At 35.6% G+C, this 12,071-nt stretch overlaps 1 protein-coding gene across 1 annotated transcript in view; it reads right to left on the bottom strand.

The window, feature by feature from the left end:
* The window catches only part of PRMT3 (protein arginine methyltransferase 3), a 122,758-nt gene that overhangs the window by 44,035 nt on the left and 66,652 nt on the right, over positions 1–12,071 (bottom strand). The window contains exon 12 of the mRNA XM_045808612.2: positions 318–505. Within this exon, the coding sequence (XP_045664568.2) occupies positions 318–505 (188 nt within the window). The remainder of the gene's footprint in view (positions 1–317; positions 506–12,071) is intronic.

The following is a 12,071-nucleotide window of genomic DNA, read 5'->3' as shown; positions in this document are numbered from 1 at the left end:
GGCTGTAAATGAGAAACTAGAAAAAGGCCAGGGAGGTGGTGATGAAGCAGAAATGATAATACAGTAGGACTTTTCACCTTCAAACCCTCAGTATAAGGAACTGTGATATACAAAGAGAAGTGATTCCAAAGGATGATACAGTCAACTGGTAAATATTGTAACCTCAAGGTACATCAGACTGTCTAATATGGGAAGAATAATAACTGTTTTGAAGGCCTATATATAATATCAATATATTAATTTCAAATACTTAACTCACAAATGAAAACTAATAAAAATGGCAATTCTGTTAAAATAAAATTGGTGAAAACACCTACCTTAATACTACAAGCATCTGAAATAAGAGTCTTCGGATCTAACACTTCCACAACAGCTTCTGGAATAACTGCTTTCTTCATACAGGACATGTTGAAGCCATAGACATTATCCCAAAAAGCAATTCTATCAGCATGTTTATTCATATCACTTACTGCCACAAGGCTGATAGTGCAAATATCGGGGTAAACTGTAACAGATAAAATACCCAACAATTTACCATTATCTCCCTTTGTGGCAAAATACACTTTTTAAAAGGCTAAATATAAATCCCAAAATCATCAGTATGAGTTACTAATAATTGATTACTAGTAGTGGGGGATTAACAGAGGTATAGATCAGGGAAAATAACCAAGTTCCATCTTGTAGCCTCTTTTAAAACAAAGATTTCCATTACAGTTGATGGCAACATTAAAATAAGGATATTAATGATGGGTTCTTATAATAATTAAAACAAGACAGCAAAATTAAATAAACCTGCAATGAACATATTTAATATTAAAATTACAATATGTGAACTTTAAAAAGATACTAAAACTTTATACATTACTCTGAAACATAGAAAAAGACAAATCATTTAAAAAGGGGCAATTATTGGTGATGTAATAAATACTAAGAAGGGGAGGTATAAGGTACTGAGGGAGCAAAACAGCTAATTCAGATTTGGCTATAGCAGGGGTGCAGGGGTATTATATAAGATAAGAACTGAAGACCACATAAATTAGGAGTAGGGAGGGAGTGTTCTAGGCAGAGTGAGTGGTGTGCATATGGGATCACAATTAATATACATTCCAATTTGAGAAAATGAGATATAAGACTACAAAGGTAATAAGGGTGCAAAGAAAATGTTTTCTATGTTTTCTTTGGCTGGATAAACCATGTTAGTAAACTGGATTTTATTCTAAGAATAATGACAAGCCTGTGAACAATTTTACATAGGGTAACAATCTGATCAGATTTTGGTTTTGGAAAAGCCAGATGGAATACAACGTGGAGAATGAATGGGAAGATGCAAGATTAAGACAAAGACAAAATAAGAGATAGTTGCAATAACCCAGGGGATCTGAAGGAGAGCGATGGCTGTAGGAATGGAAAGGGGGAGGTATATACAGCTAGCTGACCCCTGAACAAGACGGGTCCATTTACACACGGATTTTTTTTTTTTTTTATAAATATAGTACAGTACTGTACATGTATTTTCTCTTATGGTTTTATTAATAACATTTTCTTTTCTCTAGCTTACTTTATTATAAGAATACAATATATAATACATATAACATATAAAATGTGTTAATCAACTGTTTATGTTATTGGTAAGGCTCCCAGTCATGAGTAGGCTATTAGTAGTTAAGTTTTGGGGAGTCAAAAGTTACAGATTTTCAACCACACAGGGTATGGGGCAGTTGATGCCCATAACACCCACATTGTTCAAGGGATATTTAGGAGGAAGGAACTCACAGGATGGGCTGGCTGTGGAGGTAACAAAGAGGGAAGAGCCAAGGGCAACAGTTTTTAGCTTTAGCAGCTGGGCAGATCATGGTGCTAACCATTACATTAGGGAATAAATAAGGGCAGATTCAAGAGGAACGTAAGAGTTCAGTGCTTATGGACAAATGGGTAAAAATATCCAATAAGCAGCTGAATAAAGAGGCCTGAGATTTAAGAGATGATCTGGGTTCAAGATATAAATTGAGACAATGATCATATGAATGGAAATGTAAGTTATGGGAGCTCATGAGGTCTTCCAGGGAGAGTACATGATGAGTACCAGAATTTGAGGGATGTGTGGAAGGAAAGGAGGCTGATAATAAATGGCTGAGAAGCTGGGGCCACCAAAGCAAGAAGAAAACCAGGAGAGTAGGTGTTAAGAGGCGACAGAAGAGAGTGATTCAGGAAGAAACTATTCTAATAACAAGGGTAAAGGGTCTGTACAGCACCAAATTAAAAAAATAATATTGGGGGTGCCTGGGTGGCTCAGTCAGTTAAGCCTCTTGCTTTCAGCTCAGGTCCTGATCTCCAGGTCCTGGGACAGAGCCCTACATCAGGCTCCCTGCTCAGCGGATATTCGCTTCTCTCTCACCTTCTGCCCTTCCCCTCTACTTGTGTTCTCTCTCACTTGCTCTGCTCTCTCTCAAATAAATAAATAAATAAAAATCTAAAACACTTTTAAAAATATTGATTTTTTTCTCTGACAAGTAAATAACAAAATTCACTTTGTCCTTCAGATAAGATTCAGGGGATTCATGAATTAAAATAGAAATACCATTTTCTTATCTCAATAAACTGAAAGCAAGTACATATGTACCAAAGAAATGCACAAAAGAAATAGTTTCATGATTATTAACTAGTTTTCAGACTTAAAGAGCAGAGAAGTAAGTCTCCCCTTCCCCCAAACTTTGTTTTTATCCACAGCCTTAGGAATTTATTATTCAATGACAGCAGCCCTAAATTATCTTCCTATAAAGCCCATGATAAGATCTGTTGGCATCAAAGCAATTGAGATACCCAGAAAAAATACTTGGTGCTATGTCACTGATAAGAAGTTTCTCAAGTCCTCCCTAAGGGGGTATGTGAGGCAGATGTGATAACTGCACTGGGCTAGAGTCCTGGGTACTGGGCTACCATGGACCGTGATTTACTTCTACTGTCCTGCTCTTCCGCACACATGGTGAGTGTCTTGACAGTGTTTAAATTCCTGACTAAAACAAATTCTTCAAAGTATCTGATTTGTTGCTGACTATGCTGAACCAGCAAGAGCATTAGCTATAGGAAAGCATGTTTAGTTTCTTGAACCAGATCCTTAGATGAGAAACATTGAAGATGAAACAGAATTCTAAGATATTTGGCAACTTCTTTATATATCTTTTGTTGGACTTAATATGACAATCATACAAGTTTCCCATGTTTTGCCCTGTAACTCCATCCTTAAAGAGAAATATAGTTAGGGTACAGATCAGGGATCAGCAAACATTTTCTGTAAAATAACTATTTCAGGTTTTGTGGGCCATATGGTCTTTGTTGAAACTATTTCTCTTTGCTGCTAGAACTGTGAAAGCAGTCACAGACAATAGGTAAATAAATTAGCTTGGCTATGTTCCAATAAAACTTTATCTACAAAAACAGGCAGCAGGCCAGATATGGATACCCCTGATATAGATGTGAGAGAAATGGATGAGGGAGGTCATTATCAGAGCCACCATATTGTACTACTTCAGGGAGTGCCATTCACACTATAGTCTCTGGGAAACTGAGTATCCTTCCAAGTTGTGTAGTGCACAGACATTCAAATTACTTAACATAGCTCAGAGTTCTTCTTTTTCAGATATTATTAAAAATCTCAGTGAAAAATTTAAAATATCATTAGTCCCTATATCAGGGGCTGGCAAACAATAGCCCATGGGTCAAATTCAGCCCCCTCTCTGATTTTGTAAACAGTTTAACTGCAACATTGCCACCCTCATTTATTTACCTATGGTCTATGGCTGCACTGTGTTCTAGTAGTTGGAACAGAGACTGGAGGGCTTACAAAGCTGAAAATATTCATTGTCTGGTCTTTTGCAGAAAAAGTTAGCTGACCCCTGGCTCTGTATCAAGCACTATGATATACTAGTAATAGTACTAGGAAATAAGGGTAACTTTATCATAAGGAAAAACTACAATTTACTAAAATAAATTAAAAAAGAACGGTTTAAAACTATTTTGGTAATAAGAAGAAACAAAAGAGGAATATGATTTTACTTTTTCTAGTGTGTTGAGGTATATTTTTCAAGGTAATTATATTTCACAAAGATACAGAAAATCATGATTTCTTTGTTAGCATTTAGAAATGAAATTATTTTTTATCTGTTAGTAAGAGCTATGAATATTCATAAAGGACCTGTAATCAGTGTTATAGGTCAGTTTAGTTCCATATCCACCTTCTTACAGCTGGCTAAAATTTTGGGCCACCTGCCAGAATCTTGACTAACCCTTTACCTTCGCATTCTGACACATTTGTCATTTGATTTTTGTCAGATAGAAGCATAATTGAATAATTATTCCTTCCTGTAGGTGAAATTAACAAAGCACTGATTGGACAAAGCATCCTCTTAACAGACCATTTATAAATTCATGGCTTTGACATCTGTGTCCTTCTCGATTCACTGCCCAGAATTCATCTGTCACTAGAACAGCTCACATGGTGAATAGATAAAGATGGGAAATCCTTTATCCCTTAGAAATGCCTCACAAACTTTTGGACACTAAAGGGTAAGACGGAGATGAATAAAGAAACAATTCCTAGTAAGCACTGGCATCACTGCATGTATATAAATAACCAGATAGTAAAAAGGTTTAGAACAAAAGGAGATAATAAGTCAAAATAAACTATTCTTTTCACAATACACGTCAACAATATGGAGAAAGATTTTAGTAAACTAACAAAGACAAATTTGATTGACATGTATAAAGGCAAGCATACTACCAAGCTGCTAAATCAGCAAATATTCTGAAGTTGAATAAGCTCAAAAATCAATTTCCAATTTATATAATAAGGATATCTTAAAAAATTAATTCTTATTTGGAAATCGGAAACATTTTCCCATCATTAACTTATAAATAGTGACTAGGCCAGCTTAGCTAGCTGCAATATACACTGAAAAATTATTTAAACAGTAGAAAATGATACTACTGCAATACCACCGAACAAAACAAAACAACAAGTGTGAAGAATGCAGATTTGAAGATGAGAAAGTAGACAGCGAATTATGGAAATACTAAAGGAAACCTCCAAGCACTATGAACCATGAGCAGTGGCTGATTACACTGAGATAAACTATGTGGAAGTCAAGTCTTAATAGCATGATGCTTAAATTCATTTCGCAACTTTTATAAGGTATAAACCTAACACTAATTTCATTTTACTAGCTATAGCTCATTTCACCGTGAATCTATAGTTTACCAGATGTAACTCAGGAGGGGATTTAACCTTCGTTGAGCAACTACTTCATTTTGAGCATCTCATTTAATGATTCTGATTCTATAAAGCTAGATTATAATCCTCTTTTTACAGATAGGAAAACTGAAGTTGGTAGCAGTAAAGTAACCTGCCCAGGTTACCAGTCTTTTTTTTTTTTTTTTTTTAAGATTTTATTTATTTATTTGACAGAGATAGAGACAGCCAGCGAGAGAGGGAACACAAGCAGGGGGAGTGGGAGAGGAAGAAGCAGGCTCACAGCGGAGAAGCCTGATGTGGGGCTCGATCCCACAACGCTGGGATCACGCCCTGAGCCGAAGGCAAACACCTAACCGCTGTGCCACCCAGGCGCCCCCCAGGTTACCAGTCTTAATCAGCTAACTAGATAACTAGTTATCTGACAAAGCAGGGATTCAACATAAGGTCTACTTGCAAAATCTATATGCTTTCCATTATGCATGATGCTACATTTTATGCTTTTCAAACAGAAGAAAGGCAAAGAGGGATCCCATTTTCCCAAGGTAAATGGGCACTTGTTGAAAGAGAAAAAGGGGAAAGGCGTTGAGAAAGATTGGAGATGAATAAAATTTCAGGGCAAAGTGAGGAAAACGGGAACATTCAGCTTTACTTATTCCAGCCGCGTTAAGGAAGGAGATCACGATGCAAGAAGAAACACTAAAGAGGAAAGCAACCAAGTAGAAATGAGGGAGCAGTGAGTAAGCTGTACAATTCAGCTTTCTGCACAGAGAATAACTAGGAAGGTATAGAAGCAAATGGAGACTTTATAACAGAGGCAATTTCTTATAAGCATAGATCAGGTTTCCAATGCAAATTCCAAAGCAAAATTGTGGAGGTACAACTATTGGTGAAGCATATGTACCTATATATCTGCCACTCTATTTTTGCTGCCCCCTTCTGAACTATTTATGAAATTCTGTATGTCACAAGACAGGGCCTGCCTCCCTCTATGGAAGCTGGAAATGGCAGAAGGTTGCCTTCCCTCTCTCCCTTGTAAGTTAGGCATGCACACCTGACCTAGGTCCACCAATGATAAGCACCTAAAGTTCTGGCTACTTCTCAGAGGCAGCAATGCCAACTGTTGGTAAGATCAGCAATGTATTATGTCGGCTAGTGCTCAATATTAGGGTAGTGGTATCACTTCTAAACCGGTCCTATAACAAAATTTTGCACATTATTCTTGGCTGCATAACCTTCCAGCCTGGTTTTCTAGTTCTTACAAAAACTGAATAACCTACCCTACCTACCATTTTAATAAACTCCTACTCTGTTGAATAGCCAAGGTAGAGTTCTCTTTCTTCCAACAATAACCTCGAGTGATACAAAGGAAAATGTGTATTTTGAATAAATTCTTAATAAACAAACAAACAAACAAACAAATACATTCTTAAAACAGGACTCTCCCCCTACATTTTGGTTCAGAAGGATCTGATTTGCGGCCTGAATGTCCATATTTTTAACAAAAGGCCCCAGTAATGAGGATGGTCTGGCAAGATCAGAAAACAGTAAGTTAGGAACTGACTGCCTTGATAATTGTGCACTGTACTGGATGCAGTCCTCAACTTTATAATCTTGATAATTACAACTCAACGATGTATAGTTTGAAGAACCCCAGAAGAAATGTGAATCTAGTTTTATAAGGGAGAAAAACCTTTCATTTTGCTTGTAATGAAAGGCAATACAAACAACATTCTTTCCTAGTAATATGGAAGAAGGTATCTCCTTTGATGAGCTCTTAAATTTTCTATGCAACAATTATGATTTTACAAAACTCTTACCAGTTCTGAGGATGGTTTCAAAGAGATGAATTATTTCTACATGCTCCTATCAGACCACAATTTTAATCTGACCCATTCCTGAGAATGTCAACCCTGATTACTTGATCAAGGTGGAGACTACTAGGCTTCTATGCTGAAATTTATTCTTCTGTAATTAGTAGCTATTTTGTGGGGAGGTTCTTTGAAACAAATATTCCATTATTAATCAAACTTTCAGATTATTCATTTATTTATTCATATCTAAATGAACTTGTTTCCTATTTTATTCAAAGCGTTATAGCATCTCCCGCCCCCCAAATTAAAGATAGAGTGTATGGAATGGTAGAAGTAAAAAACTGTCTCTATTTGCAAACAACATGATTGATCACACAGAAAAGCCCAAGGAATTTAGAAAACAACTAGAACTATCAAGTGAACTTAGCAAGGTCATAAGATAAAAGGTTAATAAACAAAAACCAACTGTATTTTTATACTAGTAGTCATCAACTGAAAAATGAAATTTAAAAATTTCCACCTGTAAAAATGACAAAAAAATTTAAATACTTAAAACTAAATTTAACAAGGGCACCTTGGTGGCTCAGTTGGGTGAGTGTTCGACTCTTGATTTCAGCCAGGTCATGATTTCAGGGTCGTGAGATTGAGCCCTGCAAAGAGCTCCATGCTCAGTTCGGAGTCTGCTTGAGACTCTCTCTCTTCCTCCCTCTCTGTCCCTCTCCAGCTCACACGCACGCATGCGCACGCGCGCACACACACACACACACACACACTTTCAAATAAATAAATTTTTTTAAAAAGAATAAACTTAACAGAAGATGTGCAAGATCTCTACATTGCAAATTATAAAATAAAGCCAAGAGAAATTAAAGACTTTAAAAAATGAAAAGATACATTGTGTTTATGGTTTGGAAGACCTATTAACACTATTAAGATGTTAATTATTCTCAAGTTGATCTATTCGAATACTCAAGACAATCCTATCATAATTCTACCAATCTTTTTAAAATTGATAGACTGACAGATTCAAAACGATTCTAAAATTTATTTTAAAAAAACCACACACACTCACAGGGACCAAACTGCCAAAGCAAATACAGTAATTAAGATAATATGGTATTGATGAAAAAAGAGACTTAGAGATCAAATGAACAGAATATAAAAACATACCCACACATATATGGACAATTTATCTTCAACAAAGATGCCAAGCAATTTATGGGAAAGGATAATCATATCAACAAAGAGTGCTAGCAAATATTAACACCTAACCTTACCTCATGCCACACACAAAAATTAATTTGAAATGAACCACAGACCTGAATGTCAAAGCTGTAACTTCAAGGAAAAGCACAGGAGTATTCAGTGCAATCTTGAGTAAGACAAAGATTCCCCAGATTGGACATTTTTCTTAATAGGATAGAGACTGAGCACATTTTTAAAAAAATTTTATTTATTTATTTGACAGAGAGAGAGAGAGCCAGCGAGAGAGGAAACACAAGCAGAGGGAGTGGGAGAGGAAGAAGCAGGCTCCCAGGGGAGGAGCCTGATGTGGGGCTCGATCCCAGGACTCTAGGATCACGCCCTGAGCCAAAGGCAGACGCCTAACGACTGAGCCACCCAGGTGCCCCGAGACTGAGCGCATTTTTAAGAGTCAACTGTATTCCTTTTCTGTGAACTGCCATTCAGTTCTTTGTGCAATTTTCTATTGGATTTGTGGTCTTATTTGTAGGATCTTTTTATGTGTTACAGAGATTAGCTTTTTGTTGGTGACAGGAATCGAAAACTTTTTCAGTCTGTACTTTCTCGTGTGACTCTGCATATGGCATATACTGCCATTTAGAAATTTACTTAATCAAACTTATCAATCTTTCTTCCAATAAAGGCATCTGAATCTAAGTTCTTATTTAGAAAGCCTCCCTCCCCAAGTTTATAAAGAAATACACCTATGTCTCCTAATATTTTTTTTTTTAAGATTTTATTTATTTATTCGACAGAGACAGCCAGCGAGAGAGGGAACACAAGCAGGGGGAGTGGAAGAGGAAGAAGCAGGCTCCCTAGGGGAGAAGCCTGATGTGGGGCTCGATCCCAGAACGCCGGGATCACGCCCTGAGCCGAAGGCAGACGCTTAACTACTGCGCCACCCAGGTGCCCCTGTCTCCTAGTATTTTTATCCTTTTTTTTGCACTTAACCTTGACTTGTGTAATATTTACACTGCGTGGATTTTTTACTTTATAATTTTTTTGCTTTCTTTTAAAAAAAATATTGTATTTATTTGACACAGAGAGAGAGAGAGAACACACCCAAGCAGGGGGAGCAGCAACAGGAGAAGGAGAAACAGACTCCCTGCTGAGCAGGGAACCTGACACAGGCAATTCAGGGCTCGATCCCAGGACCCCAGGATCATGACCTGAGCTGAGGGCAGATGCTTAACCTACTGAGCCACCCAGGCACTGCTGTGTTTTGTTTTTTGTTTTTGTTTTTTTTAACACAGAGGGTTACCCAACTGTCTCAACATAATTCACTACAGTAAACAATTTCCTTAATTATATGAGATGCCATATATTATTTGGTTTATACCAGGATTCTCAATTTTGCTCAATGTATCTGTCCATTCAAGAACATTGTTTTATTTATTGAGGCTCTGTAATATGTTTTAATATTTGGTAGCACTAATCTTCCTGTCCCCTGCTCCCCCACCCTGGCACCCTTCTATCTCAGTTTTCCTTGCCATTACTACCAAAAAATTTAAAAATCCTAATTAAAAATACCAAACCTGTTTGTTGGAGTTACAATTTTATAAAATTTATCCTATAAAAATATCAAATACAAAAACAAAAGAGCATAATTAACTCTCATGTACTTACCATCTCTTTTCAACAAATGTCAATGTTTTTGGATTACACTAAATTTTAAATTAATTTTGGGAAAATCAGTATCCTTATGACACTGAGTCTCTTTTTCCAAGAACATGGTCTATCTTTCCATTTATTTATCTTCTGTCTTTTAGTAGTAAAGCTGTTTGCATATAAGTTTTGCTTATTTCTAATTACGTTATTTTGTAGCTCAATAATGTACTAAATTATTTTATTATTTCTTATCATTTTTCAGTTGATTCACTTAAAGTGCCTAGGTTTGAATCATCTACAAATAGAATTAGTTTTATCTCCTTTTTGATTTATCTTCTATGTTCTTTCTCTTTTCCAATAGCACGGACTAGTACCTCTGGTGAAATATTAAATAATGGTGCAATAGTGGCCATCCAAATCCTGTTTTGACTATAGAGGAAATGTTTTTAGTATTTCCCCATTAAACATGATACAGATTTTCAGTTGAGATAAATATACTTTATCATACAAGCTAGTGTCTGACTATTCATATTCTCATTCAAAAAAATCAAGAATGTAAATTGTATTTTGTTAAAAACCTTTTGAGTATCCATGAATATGGGCATGATTTTATGTCTTAGTTCTAAGCCCTACTCATATGACTGATTACATAACATTTTGTTCCAATTCCCTCTTGTCTGGTATCAATAATACCATGACTGCTACTTTCATTTTGGGGGGGATTTGCTCGAATATCTTTTTAAGTTAGAGGTTAAAACTTTTCCAAATAATTTTGTTTTAGATGGCCTATATAAAGCACACAGAATTAGGGGGTTTTTTTGGTGACCCAAACTGAAATTCTTTTTCTCTGAACAGGTGAGTTTAACCCATTTAAATTTATGGATACGACATTTTTTTGTTCACACTCTACCATTTTATGTTATCTTTTCTGTATCTGTAGTTTTTGGTTTTTTTTGTTTGTTTTGTTTTAAGTAGTTCACTACATGGTCTTTTTGACTTTTTCCTAAGTGTTAGTTCTTATATTTAGGAAGTTTTATGTTTTTGTTTTAGTAGCTAACTATGTAATTACATTATAGAATACCTTTAGTTCTCTATTTTCAACACTATTTATTAAGCTATCATGAACAATGATAAAATCGGTATATTTCTTTATTCTTCCCCTTCCCTTTCTTTAATCATAATTTTTTTTAAATTCAAAAGGTAGATAATATTGATGATACTAACAGCAAATACAGAGGTGGGCATAGAGTTAGTATACAGCTTTAATATATTTTTTGGAAAAGTAAGAAATCAAACCATGTCATAGTCCAATTGGCTTCAAGGTGGGAAATGCCACTACGCTTTTTTAAAATGTCACTTTTATTAAGGTGTAATTTACACGAGTAATAAAACTCATTCTTTTTGGCTTTTTTGGTGTATAATTCTATGTGATTTGATAAACACATACGGTCATGTAATCACCACCACAATCGAGATATAGACATAATCTCTCACCACAAGCCTTACCACTAAATTTTAATAATCAACAGTATTCTTTTAATATTAACTCTGTACTGCTAAAATGTGCTTACAATTCTATTACTTGATTTGTCAGCTTTAAATGAGATTCCAGGAATTCCTGCTATTAAAGATAATGCAACTCAAGTATATACACTTCTTCCCACCTGCCTCCTGCGTTCTCTTCCCAATTTTTGTAAAATGTAGTATTTGACATTGTTAGGATATAAAATATTTACATTCTATGTAGTCATTCTAAAACATACATTTGTTTTTGTCTTAATTCCTGTTGTAAAAATATGCTTAGGTCATAGCACATCATTCTTTTCCCCCCAATTTTTATTTTAAATGCCAGCCAGCTAACATACAATGCAATATTAGTTTCAGGTATAGAATTTAGTGATTTATCACTTACATACAACACCCTGTGCTCATCACAAGTGCCCCTCCCTATACCCATTAGGTATTTAACCCATGCCCTTGCCCACAGCAAATCATTGTCTTAGTTTTCCTCTTTATCTATAAGCTAGCTGAATATAAAACACTACAGTTCCTGAACACAACTAGTGCTTTGTAAATCTTAGCTAAAAATAGTAGAAGCAATTTTTAGTAAATACATTTTCATTAATTTTATAAGATTATTTTTATTAGTAGTAATAGCAGTA

This window comes from Ursus americanus, chromosome 24 (genome assembly GCF_024610735.1).
Source record: "Ursus americanus isolate L20-20 chromosome 24, mUrsAme1.1.p, whole genome shotgun sequence".
NCBI classification, from domain to species: domain Eukaryota; kingdom Metazoa; phylum Chordata; class Mammalia; order Carnivora; family Ursidae; genus Ursus; species Ursus americanus.
This window is presented reverse-complemented; position numbering and strand designations above follow the sequence as displayed.